We start from the raw sequence: 24,841 nt of genomic DNA, 5'->3' as shown, positions 1-24,841 counted from the left end.
ATTGGTTATAAAATTCAATTATCTACAATGACTTGCTTTCATTGAGATTAGAGCACAGTTTGGTGGATCCCAACCTATCCAACATCTAGGGCTTCTAATAGTTTACTCTATAGACCATGTCTTTTGAATGATGATGTCTAACAAATAGCCTTCATTAATCATTTTTTTACAATATGATAAAATTTATAAATCTTCAAATTGTAAAGTCCAAAAGAATATCAAGCTAAGTTTTTAGAATTAAAAAGAAATGAGCTAGGTTCCTGGGTTCTATCTATCTATTGAATCCTATATAGAAAACAAACAGATAAAAAATAAAATTAAAATTACTCTTTAAAATACTAGGCACTAATAAATATGATGTGCTAGTTTCAGATGTCTAATTAACTGAAAGTATAAACTTCAATATACAAGTTATAGATTTCCAAGATCTAATGATTTCAAATCCAGGCTCTTCCAATGAAATTGTTATTTCCTTTTACAAAGTTTCCCCAGGTGCCACTATTCTTCCAGCAGCCCCTGGAGGACATGGTGGGAATGCTATCCCCATTAGAAGTATAAAAGTTTTGCAGCATCATGGCACGATATCCATAACCTATAGTCAATCCACCTTCAAGGAATCATGTCCATAGAACTCCGAACACCAGGCAACTGACCAATTTGTAAAGTTCATTTTCTTGGCAATGAAAAGATTTGCATTCAGTACACTTGGATGTGTAATGAAGTTGGAAATCTTCAGGAAAAGCAAGACAGAACTAGGTGTGTACTTGTGCTACCATGACTTAAACATTAGAGGAGAGAAATTTGAAATAAGATGCTAAATCATTCCTTGGGATTTTCAATCTCCACTGAGTGTTTACCATAAAAAGCAAACAAACACAAAAAGACAAACAACAACAAAAAACCCCAAACAAAAACACTGTGATGGATCATATGCTCTACAAGGCTAAAACCTCCTTGAAGGAAGGGTCTTATTTCATCTGAGCTCTATCTCTTTAAACAAAGAACACAGCCAGCTTTGACATTGACCCCAGAGACATGCTTTTGCCCTTTGCATTATAGTATTCTTATTAGGACCTCACATTGTAGTTTCTTTGATGTAGTACCATAGACATTAACTATTAGCCAAAGGGAAGGAAATGAAAGCAGAATAAATTTTCAACTCTAAACTTATTAAACCTCTAGCACAAATCATCACATCACATGTTCCATACAGCATGGCAATCCACAGAGATGCATTTAATCAGGCTCTTTCAAAAACAAATTGCTGGTGCCCCACAATGTACACTTACAAACCTCTTGCTGTTATTCACCTGATATGCATGGTTTACTGGCTGTTTTTAATCATGGAACAATGGAATATTCTTTTATTATTATTTATTTTTAATTATCATTATTGTTGAAAGTATTACAGATGTCGCCTTTTTTACCCCATTGATCCCCTCCACCCCATATCCACCCCACCCCTAGGCCTTCCCCATACCTATGTCTGTGTCCATGGGTTATGCATATAAGCATATAAGTTCTTTGATTAGTCTCTCCCCACCCATTCCCCCATTTCCACCTTCCCTCAGTCTGTTAGATGCTTCTATGTCTCTGGATCTATTTTGTTCATCAGTTTATTTTGTTTATTAGATTCCACATATGAGTGAGATCACATGGTACTTGTCTTTCTCTGACTGGCTTATTTTGCTTAGCATAATACTCTCCAGGTCCATCCATGTTGTCCCAAAGGGGAAGAGATCCTTTTTTACAGCTGCATAGTATTCCATGGTGTAAATGTACCACAGCTTTTTTATCCATTCATCTACTGATGGGCACCTGGGCTGTATATATAAACAAATGGGACTACATCAAATTAAAAACCTTCTACACAGCAAAAGAAACCATCAACAAAACAAAAAGGGAGCCCACTGTATGGGAGAACATATTTGCCAATGACACATCGAATAAAGGGTTAATATCCAAAATATATAAGGAACTCATACAACTTAACAACAACAAAAACAAGACAAACAATCCAATTAAAAAATGGGCAAAGGGCCTAAATAGACACTTCTCCAAAGAAGACATACAGATGGCCAAGAGACATATGAGAAAATGCTCAAAGATGCTAATCATCAGAGAGATGCAAATTAAAACACAACGAGATATCACTTCACACCTGTCAGAATGGCTCCATCAACAAATCAACAAACAACATGTGCTGGTGAGGGTGTGGAGAAAGGGGAACCCTAGTACACTGCTGGAGGGAGTGCAGACTGGTGCAGCCACTATGGAAGACAGTATGGAGGTTCCTCAAAAAATTAAAAATGGAACTGCCATTTGACCCAGTTATCTCATTTCTAGGAATATATCCTAAGAAATCTGAAACACCAATCAGAAAGAACTTATGCACTCCTATGCTCATAGCAGCACAATTTACAATAGCTAAGATCTGTAAACAATGGAATATTCTTGAAAGAATAACTTAACACAAAGTTCTTAAACCAAGAAGTGTTCAGTGTGAATTAATGAAATTACCATTTACCTAAGTGTTTGCCATTATATTCTAATAAAGAGGACCTGATAGATAATAGCTTCTAATAATCAAAAAGAATTTAACTATAGTAAGTAAAAAAAGGGTACCACAGAGTAAATAACTACATGACAAAATACAAGGGGGAATCATAAAGCAACAGTGTGGTGCTGTTTTGCATAAACTTGAAACCGTATACATACTAAGCGTTGGTATATTGCAAAACCTCAGGAGCTAGTCAAGAAAACAGCCTCACTGAAGTAGGGCAATGCCTGGTATTTTTAGCAAGTTCCTCCAGAAGATTCTGATGTATACCAAATTTGAAAAGTACTGCGCTGGGGAATTAATTAAAATAAGAGAAAGATAACCAGAGAGAGAAAGAAAGAGAGAACAGTTCGATGTTACAAGAGGCTTTTGATATTGAAGAAATTCCCACCTCCCTCAGATAGATAAAACAACACAGAGAAGACTTCCTTGGAGACCTCTCAGGTACAATGCCTCCATCTAAATTCCCCTATTAGTGAGAGTGAAATGCTCCAAAATGTCTTTGGGTTCTGGACACCCACTCACCAGTGTGTCCATGTAGAGAAAGGGTCTAGCTTCTCTCTACATGCCTGCAGGGTAGGGTAGAAAAGTGTGACTACACCCAAAGTCTAGAAGGAGCCTAGCGGCCATCTAAGGGAGACACGCTAGAGAAGTCAGCAATGTCAGCTAACCAGGAGCTCAGGCATATTTCTTTTTAATTTGATAAATAATTAATATTTAAAGTTGAATAGAACTGAAACATAATTAGCAATTTATTCAATATTTTAAATATTAAATTCCTTTTATGTGAATGAGAATTTTTCTTTCCTGCATTAAAATATCTATGTATATCTTCTGCACCTCATGCCTGGTTGAAGGTTTGCATGAGGTCTGTGCTCATGCACCAGTTCAGATGCTGGGCCATCCCCAGGGCTCTGCTCTTCCTAGATGACACTGAATAAGTCAGGCCCACTGAGGCTTGGGAGCAAACTGGGAAATATTTGAAAACAGCTTTCTGAAAGGGAAAGCATTTATTCTTTAAAAATAGAAAAGCTGAAAGCCACATTTTCCCATGTGGATGCCCAATGGGAGGAGAGGCCAAGGACAGTGACTATCCTGCCCTCCTCTGTATGTTGGGGGCTGTCTGTAGGAAACAAAACAAAGGATGAAGGAGGAAAATGAACGCCGAATCCTTTAATGCTCTGGGTTTAAGATCATTATAAAAAACCTTGATTACTATGTGCAGACTTTTATGTTTACCAAATCCAAGATCCCGTGACTCTCCAAATCCCTACTCTCTGGATTATTTCTATACGGTCATAACTACAGCCTTTGACTCATAATTTGATGACTCTACTCCCAGATAAACAGAGAAGTCCTGGGACCCAGGAGTCAGGGGCCTGACCCTCCCTTTCCTGTCCTGCAGCTCTCCACTCACCCCTACTAACGATTCAAGCTCAGTTACCGTCCGAGACCCTGCTAAGACACTAGGACGCGGTAATACTCCACCCACTATGAACACACCGGGGGAAATGACACAGTTCCCCCTGCACACGCGAAGCTTAAATTCTAGCAGGGGAGGCAGATGCTAAAGAAATAATAAAATTACAATCTTCAATTGTTATAAAAAACACTTAAGGCGTGGTGCTCTGATAAGTGGTTAGCCATCAGATCTAAAACAAAATCAAGATATCCCAGAAAAAGTGACATGTAAATAGAGCTCTGAAGAAATGAACAGGAGTGGGCTTAACTGTGGGGTCCTGGGGTAAGGGTCTCTAGGGAGCTGCCCCATACTCCAAGCTTTGCTGTGGGAGGAGGCGCGGCACACTCCAAGGAGTGACGGGGACTTGTGGCCAGAGCGCTGTGGGGAAACTGGTGAGAATGAACTGGTTCCCCACTGGAGGGAGGGAAGGAAGACAGAAGTGGGATGGAAGAGGTAAGCCAGGTGAGGCAGGGCTCTTAGGTCTTCAGAGAATTTAAGTTTGGTTCTAAAAACAGTGGGAAACCATTGAACAACTTCAAATACTCTGTTTAATAAATTTGGCCTCTGTGTGTGAAATAGATTGCAGCTTAATTAATAAACTTATAAGGACAAACAGTCAAGCGATGGCAACGGCTTCTCTTTGGATGGTGCCAACAGCTATGGAAGGAGATAAATACAAGAATAAATAGTTATAGGTATAGACAGCTGGTCGCTGGCAAAGGAAAAAAGGAACAAAGGCAAAAGGGGGGAGATAAGTTAGTATTTTCAACAATGGGTGCTGTAACAACTGGACATACACACATGGAACAAGACGTACCTTTGCAAAAATTGTCAAAGAACGAAATGTCAAACTTAAAATTATGCAACTTTTAGAAGGTAATATAGAAAATACAAATGTCCTTAGATACGCTGATGACTTTTTAGATATAATAGCAAAGGCATAATCCATGAAAATAATAATTGATGAGCTGGACTTCATTAAAATTAAAAACTTCTGCTCTGTGAAGGACACTTTGTCAGGAGAATGAGAAGACAGACCACAGACTAGGAGAAAATATTTGCAAAATACATATCTGATAAGGGACTATCATCCAAAATATCCAAAAAAAAACCCTCTTAAACTCAAAAATAAGAAAATAAACAATTTAATTAAAAGCTGGGCAAAATCTCACTTATATAAAGAATCAAATAAATAAGTCATAGATTCAGATAACAGATTGATGGTTGCCAGAGGCCAAAGAGGAGGGGCCCTGTGAAATGGGTAAAGGTAATTAAAAGGTACAAAGTTCCAGTTATAAGATAAATAAATAAGCCCTGGGGATGTAGTGGTGACTATGATTAACAAGACTGAATTGTATGTTTAAAAAATACTAAGAGTAGATCTTAATGGTTATCATCACAAGAAAAAAAATTTAACTATGTGTGGTGATGGATATTAACTACATTTATTGTGGTAATCATTTCTCAGTATATACATATAGGGTGTTCCAAAAAATGTATACACACTTCTAACAGCTGATAGCTGTTAAATGAAAATGAAATGTATTTTAATAAACACTGAATATACATTTTTGGGGGACACCCTATATACCAAATCATTGTGTTGCACACCTAAAACTAATATAATGTTATATGTCAATTATATATTAATTATAAAAAAAAAAAAACTGGGCAAAAGAGCTGAGAAACACCTCACCAAGCAAGATATATAGATGGCAAATAAGAATATGAAAAGATGCTCCACATTATATGTCATCAGGGAAATGTGAATTAAAACAATGACATACCACTATACATCCATTCAGATGGCTAAAATCTGGAATACTGATACTACCAAATGCTGGCAAGGATGTGAAGCAAAGGAACTCTCATTCATTTTTGGTGGGAATGCAAAATGGTACAGTCCCTTTGGAGAACAGTTTGGCAGTTTCTTATAAAACAACATACTCTTACCACACAATCCAGCAATTGTGTTTGTTGGTATTTACCCAAATTAATTGAAAAAGTTACATCTACACAAAAATATGCCCATGGATGTATATAGCAGCTGTATTAATAATTTGCAAAACTTACAATCAACCAAGATATCCTTTAGTATGTAAATGGGTACATGAACAGTGGTACATCCAGACAATGGAATATCATTCAGAGCTAAAAAGAAATGAGATATTAAGCCATAAAAATACATGGAGGAATCGTAGATGCATATTACTAAGTGAAAGAAGCCAATCTGAAAAGACTATATACTGTAGGATTCCAACTATATGGCATTCTGCATAAAGTAAAAATAAGGAGACAGTAAAAAGAGATTAGTGGTTGCAGGGTTATATATTTCATCAAATACTTATCAAAACTCACAGAATGCACACCAAGAGTGAACCCTAAGGTCAACTACAGATTTTGAGTGATTATGATGTGTTAGTATAGACTCATCAGTTATAACAAATGTATCACTCTGATGCAAGATGTTAATACTGGGGAAGGCTGTGAGTGTATGTAGAAGTGGAGTATATAAAAACTCTGTACCTTCTGCTCAAATTTGCTGTGAACTTAAAAGTGATCAAAAAAATACATCGCCCAGCTGGGTGTGGCTCAGCGGTTGAGTGTCGACTCAGATCCAGTGATTGGGATTCAATTCCCGGTCAGGGCACATGCCTGGGTTGCGGGCTTGATCCCCAGTCAGAGGAGTGCAGGAGGCAGCCAATCAATGACTCTCTCATCATTGATGTTTCTATCTCTCCCTCCCTCTCCTTTCCTCTCTCTGATATCAATAAAGATATATTTTTTAAAAAAATAGATCTAGTTAAAAGGAGAAAAATTAAAAAAAATTAATAAGAGAAGAAAAATGTTTTGTACTGAGACTGGACATAGCTCATTATTTTAGAATTAGATTAGAATTAGATTTATAATGTAGATTAGAATGGGGAGGTGGGGCACATGAGAGAAATCATATTGCCCAAATTTTTGGCTTGGACAATTCAATGGATTAGGTGACCTTCATTGCAATGGAGCTGACAGGAAGAAGGGAGAAGAGATCCGTACGAGGTGAGAGAAACTGAAAAGGAAGTCAGGCTCCTCCTTTCAACTTAGACTACTTCAAATCCTGTGGTCCTTTCCTTTTTCTTCTTTTTTGTAAAAATTGGAGGCCCAGCCTTCATATCGTAACATTTTTTGTTGGAAAATGTAAGCCACTTACAGGGTTAGGCACAGCATGATTCTGATAGAAAAGGGGAAGAGAAACAGATGTCTTTGCACACATTAAGAAACGCGTGGTGGCACAAAGGAAAGAACATGGGAATATGGTCTGGGGTCTGAAAGACCTGAGTTCTGAATGTGTCTTGGGCCCCATTAACTGTGGAGACATATTAATTAAACTGTCTGTCCCTCAGCTTCCTATTGAGGACCATTGCACGTCAGGTGGTTATGATGGATATAAGTTATGTTTTTAGAAAACTGGCACAAAGTTTGTCCTCACACGATAAATACAAGCTTTGGGATTAAACACTGGGTGCTTCTCACATTTTGACAGGAATTTGATAGCTGTATAAAAATATAACGCAATTAAGGAAAATTGTAATAATGCTAAATAACTGCCATGAAGTGGTAATTTTCTAGACTTCTTTGAAACAACCTAGAACTGAAGACTTGACACCACACCTATTATGGAGGGTGCTCCACTATTTTCTAATTGCCCACGTTTGTTGTTTTTTGGGGGGCAACACTAAGTAGTCAGCCCCCGAGGCATTTCAGAGTCTGACGACCAAAAGGCAACAGATACCCTTCTCTTCTGTTTCTTCCCTGTTCTTTCCTCCCTCTTTTCTAATTATTTTTCAAAAAGTAATTCTTCCTGAGGTAGCTGCAGACAGTTCAAAGTATAAAAATGATGTCTGTATTATTAAATAATATTGACTGAAAACCTACCGAGTGCTAAATATGATAGGAAGAACACACACACAATCACAAAGAAGCCTTAGCAAAAACCCAAGATCAGAATGAATGTCATGAAGCTTTAGCAAAAGGTCTTACACCAACCACAAAATAATACAAATGTGAAATAAACAGTCTGGGGACTGAGAATTCTCCAGCCCAGCAGGATCTACTCTGCAGAGGTCTGACACAGCACACCCCCTGGCTAGCAGAGAGGCTGGTCGGAAGTGGTGAGTACAGTGCAGCAGGACTTTGTTTTTTGTATAATGAGCTGAGTGATTAGTATGAGCGTGAGTCTTAGTAACGAAAATCGCCAGCCCCGACCTGTGTTGACCCCGTTTGTAGATTTCCCCCCACGTGCGACCTACCACGTGTAAGCCTTCCGCCTCCAATTTCTGAGACACAGAAGCCAAGTGAAAAAGTATGAAAAGGTTACTTATTACAAGCTGAGAAATGGATAAACTCATAATTTCTAAACCATGTGAAACACATGTTCCCCAGGTAAGACCGTGCACTTCAAATGTCAGACCAGAGTGAATTCTTAAAGCTGAGTTATAAAGCTCTGAAAATAGAGTTTATAATGAAAATGTTGACAGGCTCTTGGAGCTCTTCAAGTATGAAAAATTTAATATGTCACCTTGTTTTACAAGATTTTACCGGCATAGGAGAAAATTAAAACATTTAACATCGTTCACTTCACCAAATTGCTTTCCTGCTCCAAAGTGTGGTGCCATTTGTAGGGCTATTTCATTTATAAACATCCCTTTTATTGTCACGGGGCCGAACGGGCACATTCTCGGCTTTGCACTCACGTTGCCTTCCCAAAGCACGGAAATGCTTATTGAGGCAGCATTATCGTATAAGCTTATTCACATTTTTAAAAGACATGTTAATTTGTACGAGTTCTGGTGGAGAAAGGGCTGAAATTATTCACATAGCTGCACAGGCAACATAAATAATGATGATCATTAAATATTTCCTGAGAGACTTTCAAAAAGCCCTTTAAAAAAAGAGAGAGAGAGAGAAACATTCCTGCTGTAGATATGCATACAAATGTGGGGTGGGAGAGAGACTTAGAAAAAATTGGTCAGTGTTGGAGGAAACATATTTAAACCCTCTGGGAAAATAGGATGACTGCTTACATTCTGAACAGGATACAACGAGCATAAAATGGGGCATACTTTTCGTAATGTCACAAATAATCAAGATTTGTATGAAAACACAGCTATTAATCCAAGTCATATCATTAAATTGAATCTCTTAACCCTAGTGATATTTTTGTATCATTAATGACCATTTATTTTTATGATATGTTGAGGGCCAACTGGGGTAACTGGCCAATCTGCAGTTCGCATGCATTCCCAGAAAAAGAAGGAAGTGTCCCAAGGTTAGCTGGTCCAGAGAAAGCTCTTCAAAATCAGGACAAACACTATTCAGACTTCTGCTAACTGAGAATTAAGAGATGCTATGTTTTAATATCATCAAAAATAAAGTCAAAACCCTGAATATTATCCAGGTACCTTTTGTGCCCTCATCATTAATCCTGATGAGTTCAGGAAGGGGTATTGATCCTACAGTATTGGTGCTAAGAGCTTTAAACAGGCATATATAACCTCACGTTTGCACAGGGCCATCTGGATAGAGAAAACTAGGCTCTGGATGGAAAAGAGGCCAGACAGTCACAGAGCCTGCAGGGCATAAAGACATATGTCCCCATATAGGAATAGAGGGTTTCTTCATGGGGCTTCTCCTTCCCCATTTGCTGCAGGGTACCTAGATCTGGATTATTCTTAACTTGTAGACTCTGCAATTACATTGTTAGGTAAATGTCTTTAAGAGGAACCTAATTCTCGGTTTTCCATAAAACTTCATTTACTGAGCCACTGCTAAGTCACAGGCCCTCTGCTAAGCCTGGTGTGATTATCTTCACAGCGACCTTATACGGTTGACCCATTTTATAGATGGCAAGGTAGTACCAGGTCATTCCCACAGAGAGCCCAAGTTTACAGGACTAGTGAATGGCCAGAGGTAGGACCCAGAGTCCTGTCTGTCATGCTCCCGTCCATCAAGCTATGCCCCACAACCGCCCAGGCTCTAAAGAGTCTGTTCACCCAAGGAAGTTAAGGAGATGTGACATGATTTGTATCTTCACGAAGTCACTGACCAGTGGAGGAGGGGTGTGTGTGTGTGTGGGTGTGTGCTATAGGATACAGTTTAGCATGTTCCATGCTGTGACAGGGGAGCAAGGACAAAGCACAGTTACTGGGAGTGCAAAGAGAATGCAGCCTTTGTAGCCTAAGGGGACAGGTCAAGTGTTCCTAAAGATGGGCTGCGTGAGCTTGACCTTGTAAAAAATATATTTATGTGAGACTTAGGATGATGGATGAGAAAATAACACGTACAGAATACAGTGTGTAAAACCATGAGCATAAGAATACGCATGTGTAGGGAACTGCTGTAAAAATGGAAGGGATGAGTGCTGATGCGGTTATAGGTCCCTCAAGGGTCTTTATGCCACCAGAGAGTTCCCATTTTTCTATGGTGAGCTAATATAACCAAATACCATTTTGAAAGTATATATGAAACATCTGGGAAATACTGGTTTGAACTTAAGAGTAACATCAACTTCAAGTCATTTCATGGAGTGACACTTGCTAGGAGCCGCCTTCCACAGGAAGCAGGAAAGACACCAATCAGCGTAGGAGTCTCCGAGGACACATGAGATGTTGTCCTCTAGGTTTCTGTACGTAAGATTCTTTCTCCCTCTCATTCTTACCCTCTCTCTCTCTCTCTCTCTCTCTGCAAGCACTATGGCTGTTCATTAACAATGTCAATTCATCATTACTCTTAGGAGTAGCCATCAGTGATATGACAAGTTAAGAAGCCAGATCTATTTGCTTGGTCAATGGCAGTAAAACAATGCTGAAGCTGGTGTTTAGAATTAAGCTGGCTGTATGCTCTTGAATGCACTAGTGTCTATTAAAATGCTCATATCGTTTGACTCAGTGATTACACTGTCGGGACCGTGTCTGAGAGAACTTGTGGAAGACAGGCACAAAAGAGTATCCACCACATAGAGTAATATACATTAAGGTGTTATTAACAAAAGTGAAAGGCTAGAAACAAACCTAATATCTATCAACGTATGGATATAAACCATAAAATATTATGCGGGAATTTAAAAATATGAAACTGACTTGCAAAACTAAATATTAAGTGTTCAAGCTGTATCATTAAGTGAAAAAGAAAGCTACAGAGTATTTACAGAATAATCAGCTAATACTGTATATGTCAAAAATAAACAATAAACAATAAAGTCAGAGAGTAGATTAGTGGTTGCCAAGGTATATAAGGGGAGGAAGGAAAGGAAGTGACAAAAACCTTCGAGTTAAAAAGTGGTGATGATTGCCCGGCCGGGCGTGGCTCAGCAGTTGAGAGTCGACCTAGGAGCCAGGAGACTGCAGTTCGATTCCTGGTCAGGGCACATGCCCGGGTTGGGGGCTCGATCCCCAGTAGGGAGGGAGCCGATCAATGACTCTCTCATCACTGTTTCTATCTCTCTCCCTCTCCCTTTCTCTCTCTGAAACCAATAAAGATATATTTAATTAAAAAAAGAATAAATGAGTGACTTGATGTTATTTAAAAAAAAAGTGTTGACAATTGCATTAATATACTAATAGTGAGTGGACAATATACTTTTGAGGGGTGATTTTTAACAGTATGTGAAACTATTTCTTAATAAAAACCAAATAAACAAACCCTAGGTATATGCAATGTGTTCTCTGTTTGGGGACAGGGAGGGCTGAAGGGGACATTAACTTTATCTGCAACATCCTCCAAACCCTCCTAGGATGAGACTCAACTGGAAATAACGTTAGAGAAATAGCCACAATGTTCACTCATGGAGTGCCCAATGCCCATGGGACTCAAAGGATGCCCCTGGAAGCAGTGTTTGGATCATACTAATTATGTTTTATGTCATGTTTCAGCCTTTGGAGATGAATTCTCCTTGCAAGAGGCGCCACAAAAATCCAATCCAATAAAATCAGCCAGCACTGAAACTTAATGGTGAAGCTATACAGGCTTTATTAATCTTTAACACACTTTCTTAACTACACTCCTAGTTGGTGAAATGCTCCAAGTAAAATCTCAGCAAATGAAACCTGGTGTGCAGCCCTTTTTAAGGGTGGTAAAGCTTCAGGTCACAATAGAACCGATTTTTTTTGGTAATTTTTTTCTGCAATTTTTAACAATGTGTATAATATAACAACAAGAGTAGAGAGGTTATAAATCGAATAGTAGATTTTATGACTGTGCTATACTTCAACAGACTTAAGACAGAGAGGCTTAGTGGAAAGGTGTGTGTATGTGTGCATGCTCTGTATTTATGTTTAAACATCTCTGGGTGACCTATGTTTAGTATATAGATAGTGCAAATTCAGTTGCTTAAAGACTATAATGGGAAATATGCAGATGATAGAATACAAATTCCCTTACACACACATCCCCCACCTGTACTGACATCCATCACACTATTTACATGCAAATGTTCTGACCTAAGCTCACTAGATTCTGAGTTAGACATGCCACCCAGGAGCTTCACCACTCTCTAGAAATTAGAGCCCCTATTTTGGTTTCCGGGACCCAATTCTAACACGTGATAGAAGGGGATTCCCAAACTACCAACAGTTCTCTGAACACCAACTGGGTGTCCTTACAATTTAACTCAATTCTACCAACCATCTACCTAGAGATAGTATCAGATTCCACAGGGTAAGAGTTCAGTCCTACAAGGCTGCCTCCCCAACCACATCCTACTTTAGACATCAGCCGCAAGTCCAGGCTGTTACCTGTATTTCTGACCTACTGATTCCCAAGTACTCCTCGGGTTTGATTAATTTGCTAGAGTGGCTCACAGACCTCAGAGAAACATTTTACTTACTAGATCACTGGTTTATTATAAAATGATGTAACTCAAGAATAGCCAGATGGAAGAGATGCATAGGGCAATCTAGGAGGAAAAGGTGTGGTTTCCATCTCCCTGAATACAGGCACAGCACTCTCCCAACACCTCCACTTGTTCATCAACAGGAACCTCTCAGAATCTTCTTTCTTTTTAAGGAGGCTTCATTACAAAGGCATGATTAATTATATTATTGGATATTGGTGACTGATTCAACCTCCTTTCCCTCACCCCTCCCTGAAGGTCAGGAGTGGCCTAAAAGTTCTTGCCCTCTAATCACATGGTTGGTTCTCCTGGCAACCAGCCCCCATTCTTCCACAGCGTCAAACATTCACCTAATTAACATAAGAGACATCTTTATCACTCTCATCACTTAGGAAATTCCAAGGGCTTTAGGAGCTCCATGCCAGAAACAGGATGAAAACCAAATATGTATTTCTTAGTATAAACCACAATATCACAGCCCTACAGCTCTATAAGGTCCAGTTAGAGCAGGTGTCCCCACACTTGAGTGGCATTTAGAGACAAGCCCCAGTTAGGAATCTGTGATGGATAATGGACACATAAGGGCTGTTTCTTGGATGCTTTGGATGGTTTTCCAATGTGCTTTTCAGTGGAAAACATCCTGACCTCTGGGTGTAAGCCATTGGTTTTGTCTTTTAATAGAAAGGCTCCAAAAAACATTTAGCTATAGCACAGGGAGTGGCAGCTTTGATTATATTACATTAATATATATTCTTAGTAAGCTGTGAAATGAGGAGATGGATTTGAGACCTGCTGTGGTTATTTATTTGGTATCAAAAACATTTGTCGTTGTTTTCAGCTAAACTCATGACTCAAGGTTCAAAACCAGTTATTTGCTACATCAGGAATATGTGGCTCCTTCATGTGTCTCAAGGGCTACCTATTCACTAGGAATGAACTGATTTATTTTAATTCTCACCTCCTCAGAATAATAGTGTGTCTGTTTTTTTTAAAGCCAAATGGAGTCACTTGTGCTAAGTGCCAAGTCAACAAACCAAGACTTTATATCTAACCCAACTGCAGTGTCAGTCTCTCCCAGGAAAGTAACCTTTAAGGAGTCCAGTGGAATTTCCTGGTCAGCACTAGTGAGGGAATCTACCTGATAAAGACTCTTCACCTTTCCCTAAGGGGGGGATGACCTTGCCTGAAAGAATCCACTCCTTGCCAGTTGCTCCACCCCCTTTCTCCTATAAAAGCCTCCTGTTTAGTACAGCTCCTTGGAGCTCCTTTCTGTTTGCTAGATATGATGCTGATCCATTCATGAATCTTTGAGTAATGCACTAGATCCTCAAGTTTACTCAGCTGAATTTTGTTTTTTAACAATAGACATATTTAACCATCATGGGAGAAATGACCAATGGATTACACTGCTTATTATGAAATATATAGATATCCATTATAAATACAAAATTAAACTATTAGAAAAACAACTTCTTAAAGTGAGAGGAGTAATTGTTTTCATTAATGGTATTTAGTACTTTCATCTATGTATACTGATCCTGACAGGAAAAGTTTTATGATATAGGGATTATATATATGAGATTTCCCATGATTTATTCTAACTTCGTTTCTAGCATATCCCCTAATTTGAATGTTTCCTTCCTTTATAGAAAAACTTTGTACACAACATAAATATATTAATGTAAAGGTCTTTAGGCAATATTAAACTTAAATAATAAATTTTAGCATGGATATAAAAAAAATAGGAAAAATCAGTACCAGAGATAGGTTTGTAAAAGGAAAAATAAATTAAATTTATGATGAGTCATAATTTCATCAGAGATTTACAGTTATATCACCTGATCTATCTACTTACTCTGATTTAAGTCTGTTAGCCTGACATTTATATATTAAAAAAATAATCAAACTTTTGTATTCCAAAGGGGTCTTCTAAAATTCAAGAGAGTTTTTGGTTACTCCATTTAAAATACAGTACCTGCAAAAATTATGCTGTAACTAGTTTAACGGTTGAATAAAAGAACAATGCTTTTTAAATACTGATTTCCAGAATGAATCATCAGCTATTTCCATTGCCACATAAATTAGAATTCATAACAAAGAAAAAGAAATGAAAGGTTGAAACATTTTTAAGAAGTTATTTTGTTGATGTTTCTACTATAAACAGCCCTGTCAAATTCTCTTTTGCAATTTTCATAATATAGATGATGTCTTTACACTCCACATTATTTTCTAGGAGTACATTTCTTTTATTTTTTCTTTATTGATTTCAGGGAGAGGAAGGAAGAAGGAGAGAGAGAGAGAGAGAGAAACATCAATGATGAAAGAGTCATTGATCAGCTGCCTCCTGCCCGCCCCCTACTGGGGATCGAGCCAGCAACCTGGGCATGTGCCCTGACCGGGAATCGAACCACAATCTCCTGGATCCTAGATCAATGCTCAACTGCTGAGCCACACCTGGCTGGGCTCTAGGAATATTTCTATTTCTATTTTAAATTTACTGCAGTTAACTGACTTAGGAAGGAGACAACTAAAAACCTACTTTTTAAAATACAATTATTTAAGTTGGGGGTGTGGGACTGTGCAAGTAACTAGGCATTGGAGTAATATTGGTGATTATCCCAGTTTTATTTGGCAATAAAATTAAATGAAAAATTGTAAGATTAAAACACACACACTGCTTATAACACCATGTTTCTTTCCTACATTTTCTTTCTCTCTCATGTTCTAACTACAAAACAATAGGAACATTTAGCAAAGTGGAGATAATTAAGACCATTAAGAATTATGGTGTCAGAACAATTCATATTCTTGCTGGTTGTTTGGGAATAAACAATATCCCTGTCGGTTTAAAATGAAAAGGTTTGCTCTGTGACTGAACCTTCCCAGGATTCTGAGAGTATTCAAGGGCCCTGAGATACATTTTCCAAACTGATTCACTGGGTGAACTTGACCTTCTAGGCAAGATTCTTATATTTGTTCCTGCAGAGAAAAGGAATATGAACATTTTTCTTGCTGTTTCCTTTATACTGTGTAACATTTGAGTGACCCGAGGCAATGTAGTTTATTCTCCCTTCTCTTAATACAAGCTCGTTTTTTCTGTTTCCTTTGAAGTAAAAAACGTAAAGGTCAGGTTATCATTTCACAAAATGTGCCATTCTGCTGGGGCGATTCCAGCTTCTCTCGCCATAATACGCTTTCACTAATTATTTAATAACTCATTTAAATGGTAGGCATTCTGGAAGGGAATTCACTGAAACAACTCCTCAAGTAACTAATTATTATTTTTTTAAACACAAGGGAATTTTAATTATAATGCCTGTTATTTAAAATCAGAATGTGACAATTTGTATCTTGAAACATCTATTGTGATAGGGAAGAAAAAAAAGATGCTTCTGAATAAAATAACACTCAAGTAAAGACAATTTAGTTGGCCTTTTATTTTTTTGATTTTCAAGAAAGATAAAAAAAATGCAGAGTTGGTGTTAGTTATAAAAACACAAAGGTAAAAGAAAATCAAAATCTTGCGCTTAAAAGACTATGAAGAGGAGCAGAATTTGTTACCCCCAAAATCACCACAATGGCATGTGGATTATTTTGAGCTGAAGGCAAACAAGACCCATCAGAAGCCAGAAAAACTTTTACCTCTCCCTTAACTAGTAGAAAGAGTTTAGATGGGGGGCGTGGCGCAGGGAGAGAGCTGCTGCCAGGGAGAACTTTTTATCTGAATGACCTATCAGTTTGGCGGGCAAACATCCAATGACCAAACATCTGCTCCTCTAACGTCTTATGAATTACTCTGCTCCCCTCTGAAGCCCCAGATCCTCATCTGGTTCTTTAGTTTAGGGTGTCATCTAAGTTTCAATTGCCTATCTTTGGGTTTCAAATTTTATGGGGCTCCCATACATATTAAATTTATTTATTTTTATTCTGTTAATCTGCTTATGTCAATTTAATTCTTAGACCAGCCAAAGAACTGAGGATAAAAGAAAAAAATTTCCTCCCCATAACTATTTATAAGTTTATTTTAAAATAAGTAGTTGCTATTTTCAAGGGATTAAATGGATAAATAAAACCAATTATTATTATTATTATTAATTATTATTATTCCTTAGTTATATTTTAGAGAGCTTAACTGATTAAAAATAATAGACTAACTGTGTGGGAATCTATTCACGGTGTCCTTAAATCAAGTCCTTAGATTGAGAAGCAAAGTGATAGGGGAATAAGTACCTGTCAGAGTGAGACAACTTGAGTTCCAGTCTCTGCCTGCAACATGTCACTGCATACCTTCTTTCAGTTTGGGAATCGATATCACAGAGATTTTTTAACATTATGAGATAATGCACTTGACTGTACCGTGCAAAGAGCAAAGCGTTATAAAAAAGCAAGTCAGTGGCTTTAATATTCAAGATTTAAATGCTTACGAATTAACAAAAGAAGAACCACATGGGCACAAAAAATGCCCTATGGTGTGTCCTGCAGTAAGTGTTGCTTCATCTGAGGGAGCAGCTGGACCCCTCCATCCCCTAGAGTGTGAATACAAGCAGACGCAGCACTTAGGTTCCTGCTGTGATTCTCAGAGCCCTGCAGGGGAAGTGGGTGCAGATATCTGTGTGGATACATGGGTGGGTTGCATGGTGAGTGAGTGGTGGAAAAAATGAACCAGATGGTACTTTTATGATTATTCAGAGGACCTCTGTACTAATCTTGTTTTCTTACACATTGGCGTGGGTTTTTTGTTTTTTTTAATTTTCTTTTTTGTCCTGGAGGAAAGGAGGCTATGTTATATCCCTGGTCTAGACCAACTAACTCCCATGACCTCGCCTTCAATAAATCTTTTCAGTTGAAAGGACATTAAGGAGGTTCGGTTGAGAATATTTCTCAGCATCTTTTTTCTTTGAAATAACTGTGGTTGCTTGATCAAGAACTCCTGGTTTGACCGGTGCAAATTATACCGGCTCCAATATAATAGTAGATCAGCTTGTGAAAAATGAACATTTTAGTCAAATAGATTTTGGCACTGCTTGCCAACAGAACACACTGCATAGACTCAATTCTTTGAGAACCGAAGTCGAGCTTGCCAGTTTGTGCTCACAGATTACAAAGGCAGATATCTGATCCAAAGTGACAATATTTATGGCTCATGATTTGTAGCCTATATGCCTATATTTCTTCCCCCCAAAAAATATTTTGCACCATCACATGAAAATATTAAAAGTCATTTCGTGATAAGTGTAATAACACAGTAATAACATTATGTCTATTGGTACAACTGCTGTCACTGAGTAACAACCTACTCTGCGAGGCTTTGCATCCCAGGTGTTAAAAGCCACCGCAGCCTCAGGAGGTAGGTTACTCCTTTATGTCTGTTTCACATAAGAGAAGCCAGAGGCTGAGAGAACTGGCAATACCTGCCGTAGGGAAGACCTGCTTTGCCAGATACAAGCTCATCCTGATGTCATGGGTTTTAAAGAAATGAGGAATTGGCACATGCCTTTTTTTAAAGCAGCATATAAATATTCCAGCACAGCCCATCTTCTTATTCCAAAAACCTCCGTAGTTCATTAATTTGTAGACTAATGAGATATTAATGAAATTATTCCAACTCAATCCATCAAGATTATGTTTGCAGGCAGACAAATAGGTAAATTTAATCTCATCAAGTTCATCAAACAAGGGAAAGTGCAGGAGGAAGGGGAGGGGACAGGGAGGAAGATGACACTGATGAAAACTTCTCCATATGTGGCAGACAACCCCAAACCACGTGCTGCCTTAAGACAAATGCCTACTGAGCAACCACTCAACCTTCCCGGTGCCTTGCTGGAAGGACGGGCCTCAGGAGAAGCCTTATAGATGAAATCTGGCTCTGCCTCTCTCCTCAAGCTGCTCTCAATTTAAAGGGCTAAAAGAAGGTATTTATGGAGGAGCGACACGGCTCTACTTTAGATTAGAACTAAATGGATACAAATAAAATTCCCAAGTTCCAGCCAGTACTGGCCAAGTTGCTTTCAAATGGAGACTGAATAGCCCAGGCATTCCTTACCGATAGAACCCACCATTACCAGAAACAACAGTCAGTAGCCTGTGAACACTGAGATTTTTAACACGATGTTGGATGGGATGGAAGCCCTTCCTTTATCTTTCTTACTCTCCTTCCCTCTTCAGCCAAGTGTGCACTCAGGGGTTAAAGAGTGCTTCAGAAGGCCGCAGAACACAGGATGAATGGCGCATGGCAAGATCGTTGCATAAAATGTGCTGATTAATTAAAAACAGATTGCATGTTCCACATTTCTTTTTATCAAAAGATACTTTGAGAGAGCACAATGGAAGAGGGGCATTATATTAAACGGGATCTACATTACACCTGAGGGTACAGAACAGGGTGTTTTTTTTTTTCACCTTTTAGTAGTGACTGGTTTATTGACTGCTAATGCTTTAAAAAGGAGATTAAATCAGGCCCGTGGTCTTTATTACGAGAAAGATATATGCCCTTGTGCATCCAGGAGTTTGGCAATTTTAACCTCCGCAAACATAACATTGATGTATGCTGTATTGCCAAACAGCACGGTAAGTGTCTAAAGCACCGTGAACAGCCTTATTGCCTCGAAATGACACAATCTAATATTAGATTGTAACTCAGTGACTGAACCTGCCGGCCTATCCTTCTACAGAAGAGGAAAGCCAAACCCACTTTGTTTTAATATCTCACAGGGAAGAGACTGTTCTTCATTTTAGCATTGAAAGAGAGAACACATTAAAAATGAATCTAGATTGGAGGAGAACTGAAAGCACAACATAGCAGGCTGTTTTCATCAGCAGCACAGGTGCATGAGCCTTTTGAAATAGGACATCAGCACGCCAGTTCCATTCATTCAAATTTGCAGAGTTCCCTTAGCCTTGGGGGTGACTGATGAGGGGACCTGAGGGTCCAGGAATCCTCAAATGAGAGAAAATCAGACTGCACTGGTCCTACTGTATTTGGGAAAGCGGCTTTTACCTTCACTCTCAGCGCTGTTGTCTTGTTCCTTTTAATCAGTCATAATTCACATAGATTCTGAGTCCTCTCCATGCTTTATGCTCATCAATCAAATTTCAGACACTCATCATTCAAAGGTCCCAGGTAGCTGATAGCCTTAGCTCCCACGGCCAGGGTGCCACCTCATGTGTCCCCTGGGTGAAAAAGGAAGTTCTGCATCCATGCTTCAGTCTGTCAGTTACAGCAGGTGGGGTATCACTAGGTAGGTTGACCCGGAATAAGGGGTTCTCAGATATGGGACTTTTCAAGGGCTAAATCCAGGTTAAATCAGCATGGTTAGCTACTATATCTCTAGGTGAGGGCCCTCCTCACCAGATCATCTTCACTCAAGTTCAATCTGGTTTAACTGAATATGAGAGAAAGATCTTAGTGGGGAAAGAAGCCACAAAAGAGCGGCATGAAGCTGGGTTTATGGACTGACTGCATATCCATGAAATCTAGTTTTTTAGACCATCACTTGACAAAACAAACTCCTTCAGATTTCATCTTGACCGCACCTGCACTAGAAGAGTGCGTGGGCGAGCAGTTGGTCTTGCCTGACTGTCCGAATATACATTATTGCTAACAACGAGTCTTCATTCTCATCAGCCTTCCAGCAAAGAGACTAAATAGGACCTGGGAAAGGAAACCTGTATCAAATGACTAAGTAACAGCCTATTGGCTTAATTTTTTAACTGATAACTCAATATGAAGTTTGAAAGTGGCCCTTCAAATGTGTTTACCCGTTTGAAGACCTAAATTTATTTCAGCTAAGATTAATTTGCCTGGCTTTGTGTCTCATATCAAAAATTTAAAAAGAAATCAAAACTTAACTTTTAGCCAAATATTTATAGAAATGAGTAAAAATTTGATTCCTTTCCCTCTAACACTGCACTGGCCAAAAGAAATGATTATGAGTTGCCCTCTAACCAAAATAAGTGGGGTAGAAATATCAATATCAAAGGATTCCAGAAAATTTAGTACTATTTTGGGTTTTTTTTTTCAGGGTCTATACCACTTTAAAATATCTAGAATAAAATTAAAGGATAAAAATCTGATCAATGAGTTATTGAGGCAACACAATATCAAGCATTAAGATATTTGGAAGCTCTAATGGAAATTTTTATTTTTCATTTGGAGCTCTACATGTTGTAGGTAAAGGCATTATAACTAAAATAAAATTCACTGGTCTAGAGGCAAAAACAAAAAATCTGCAACATTTTAGCATTAGTGAGGCTGTGAAATAAAATTAATTAGGAAATTATTCTAATATTTTTCTATTAATAAAATGTCCTTCCCGTACACATAAATAGTAAATCAATTTGAACTAGACTTTGTTTGGGGGGAAAAAACTCAGAAACCTATGTTGATTGTTGAGATCCTTCCACTATTTCCAAACTCATTTACAAAAAAAAACCAGTCAAGGCCACGAGGGAATAAACAGAAGCACATGCTTTCACATTTTTTCTTTTTCTTAAAAATATGCATTGATTCTGCAAAGGCTATTTTCTTCTCTCAACAAAAAGAAATCAGAAGGGGATGGAGAAAGAGGAGGAAAGGAAGGGTGAGCCCACTTACCTGCTACTGCGACTTTTGCTGTCCGACTAATAATTGACCCAGAATCTCCCAAAGACGCCTCACATTGGTAGAGGCCCTCGTCTGGCTTATGGTGCCTGGAGTGCAGCACGTTCTGTATGGACAGAGAGCCGTTTGGAAGCTGCTGCCTCCTCTCGTCCGCCCCCAAGGCCAGGTGGATGCCGTCCTTCTTCCACCTGATCACGGGGACCCCCCGGTCCGACTCGGCAGAGCAGTTCAGGAGGACGCTGCCCCCCCGCAGGGTGATGGCATCGGAGGGCTCCACCAGAAAGTGGAGCGATGAGAAAGCCTTGACCTGGAAACCTGGAACAGGAAAGCCAGGGGAAATAAGTTCATCAGTTCAAGGAGATCTCAAGCTTAAATCCCCTGCCTTTTCTTTATAAAACTTTTTCAAAAGAGCTGGGTGCTTTGAAAAATGTCTGTGAATAAATTAAGCTTAGTATCAAGGATTTTTGTGTTAAAAAAGCAAGAAAGCAGCCAATTAAAGTAACCACAATTAATGAAACACTTGGCCCAAAGTGTAATAACATGAAAAACTAAGAATTTATACAAGTCTAGCCATGGTCATCATCACATATGTCAGTACTTGAAAATTTAGGCAGAATAAACTAAAATTTTCTAAATAAAACTAGATATTTTAAAGTACCAATGGATAGTAAGCAGTGCAGTAGCTTAGATTTGGGGTACTATTTCTATGTCTTCTTTCTGATTACAGTATCCATTAAATTTTTAAAAAAATCTACTGAGACAGGGTGTTTTATTTACAACAAAAAAACAACTTTGAACACAGTGGAGAAAGTTATTTAGAACAAAGCTCAGGTGGGTTTTAAAGTAGGTAAGTAATCCCACTTGGAGAAGCAAGTCAATAAAGCTACTACCAAAAATCATAAGTCCCTGATGTGTCTTAAATTCTATCCAAATATTGCTCATGAGCCAGAAAATCTAAATGAATATTATAGTCAGATTTTTTTTCTTCCCATTAACATAAGTGAACATGAGAAATCAACAGGAGGAGTAGAAAGTCATTTAAGAATCCTGAGGGGTAAGCAAGTATAATTAAAGAATATTCTTTTCGGGCTGACAGCATGGCATTGGGCAGAATGCTTGGTTGGTGAATCAAAGACTGATGATGTTTCAGGAGGCCACTGGGCTCACCCTTTGCTTGGACAGGTGTATACCTAAATCATTCAAGTTAAATTACTTTCAATTTCATTTTTAACCATCTCTGGGGACAAGGAATTCTACAATGTCCCCTGGTACCTTGTTTTCAATATTTAATCATTCTTAGACTCTGAATTTTCTTGATTGTATTTAATCCCGTTTTCTCCTCAATCTTTGTGTGAAAATGCAGAGGGAGCTAGACATCTCTTTGTAAGACCCCTTTATATTTATGAAGCAACATTTAATTTTATTTTTAAAATATCCACTAAAGTATACTTTAGCCTTTTTTTTTTTTCTTTTCAGAATCACAATCCAACTTCACTAGTTTTCTTAATTTTTCTATAATGGGAACAATTTTTTGTTGTACTTTGTGTAAACTTTTCATTTTTCTACTATTTCAAAGGCAGGCGTCTAAACAGCCTGTAATCAGTGCTCGTTAAAGGATTGACCCATACTAGCTCCAAAGGACAGAAGCAGTCCGAGGCCTGTGCACTGCACTTCCCGTGAAGGTAAGCCTGAACGGCTTCTCACTGTTTCTCCATGGTGCTACCTGGCACGTGCTTGCACATCAAATTTTTCTAAACCATACTGTATATCCAAAGGATGTTATTTTACTCCTTCTGCTGAGCTTTTCCCAGTGAACTGCATCATCATCATCCTACACTCACGTCATCCAACGAGGCCATTCGCCCAAAGAAAGCAGCTGGAACTTTGGTCAAATTAGCAAAAATTGTAAAATAACAGTAAACATGTAAGTCTACCATAAATGATGTTGGTAAATATCCCAAAAGATATAGCCTGGCCCCCTCACTGTCCAGTAAGCTTCTCCTCCTCACAGACCCTGATAGTGTAGCTAATCGAATTATTACCCTCCATTCTTCTAGTGAAAAGTAGAAAATTGGGAGTCTGGATATTTAGGGCTTGGTCCTGTATTTATTGCTTAAAGATTGTGATTCAGACACATCATTTAAGTCCACAGAACATCAGTTCCTTTATCTATAAAATTAGGGCACTGAATTCTAAATTCAACATCCAGTTTCGAAACTTTTCAGGAAGCTGGTTGAAGGCATTCATCAAATGAACCCAGCCCTAAGGTTACTGAGATGCAGACTGACTGCTATAAATGCATCCCCAGTGTCTACATGATATCTCCTTTACGAGAAAAGAAACAAGGTAGTAAACACCTGATTCACCACGGATAGGAATGCAGAAAGAAGTTCTAATGTTCTTGAATATCAAGGTATTTCACTAGAGTAACACCCGCAATTTCTGTACAAGTAGCCTTAATAAGGTAGAAATAAATTTCAAATTCAAGACCAGGTGACTATATTGAAAAGCATTTATTACTCTTTTGTTCTTCCCGGGGACTATAATTTTAACAACCATCTCATGCTGAACACTTTATTTATGTCACAGAACACGTAATACATTTAATGCAGCTATTTATGACAGCATGTTAATGAGCATCTGCGCCCATTATCACAAATAAAAAATCCACTTCATCTGAAACAAGGAGGCTATGGCTGTTTTCAGTGCTGTGAGTACATAATTTAGGCAAGTTAAATAAAGATTAAGTTTTCTTCAATACAATTATTCTTGCAGTTCGTTGTTTGTATAAGCTGTGTATGCCTTATAACAATTACATTTTGAATATATGGCTCTTGAATTAAGGTACCTCACTGCTTTGAGTAATATGCATGGTTCCCTTTTCAAAGATTCAGCCCATGAAACACAAGCTCCACTCCCTGGTGAGGTATTTCACACATGGCTTAGGAAATGTCCCACTCATACATTATGATGGCTTCAGTTTAGGTCACCCTCCCTCCTCATGTCTTAAGAGTTTTCCTTGGAGGCATTTTGCCTACCAGTATATATCTTAATATGAAATAATTTTATCAAATTGTTTCATCCAAGAATCGATCTGAAATAAACTACACTGATTTAATGTATGAACAGAGAAAGAGAGATGATAAAACTGAAGATCACAAAGAAGTGGAGATAACTTTTGGAGCTTGTACCTCAAAAAGTTGTGGCTGGAATTTGGGCAGTCAGGAGTTTGATGAGGGCAGAGATCTCCTGGGAAATAGGTGAAATAGTTGGAAAGCAATAGAAGAGTGCTTTTGAACAGTCAAAATGGAACTACCTACTTTACAATTTTACCGAGGATTTGGC

At 38.4% G+C, this 24,841-nt stretch overlaps 1 protein-coding gene across 1 annotated transcript in view; it reads right to left on the bottom strand.

Annotated features, from left to right (window-relative positions):
* DCC (DCC netrin 1 receptor) overlaps window positions 1-23,545 on the bottom strand; it is a 603,848-nt gene extending 580,303 nt beyond the window's left edge. The window contains exons 1-2 of the mRNA XM_087819312.1: window positions 23,539-23,545; window positions 21,491-21,811 (exon numbers count right to left, since the gene is read on the bottom strand). Of these exons, the coding sequence (XP_087675438.1) occupies window positions 21,491-21,811; window positions 23,539-23,545 (328 nt within the window). The remainder of the gene's footprint in view (window positions 1-21,490; window positions 21,812-23,538) is intronic.
* Between the last annotated feature and the right edge of the window lie 1,296 nt (window positions 23,546-24,841).

Source organism: Miniopterus natalensis, chromosome 7 (genome assembly GCF_054644295.1).
Source record: "Miniopterus natalensis isolate mMinNat1 chromosome 7, mMinNat1.hap1, whole genome shotgun sequence".
Classification (NCBI taxonomy): Eukaryota; Metazoa; Chordata; class Mammalia; order Chiroptera; family Miniopteridae; genus Miniopterus; species Miniopterus natalensis.
The sequence above is the reverse complement of the archived record's forward strand: the minus strand, read 5'-3'. Positions and strand labels throughout refer to the sequence as shown.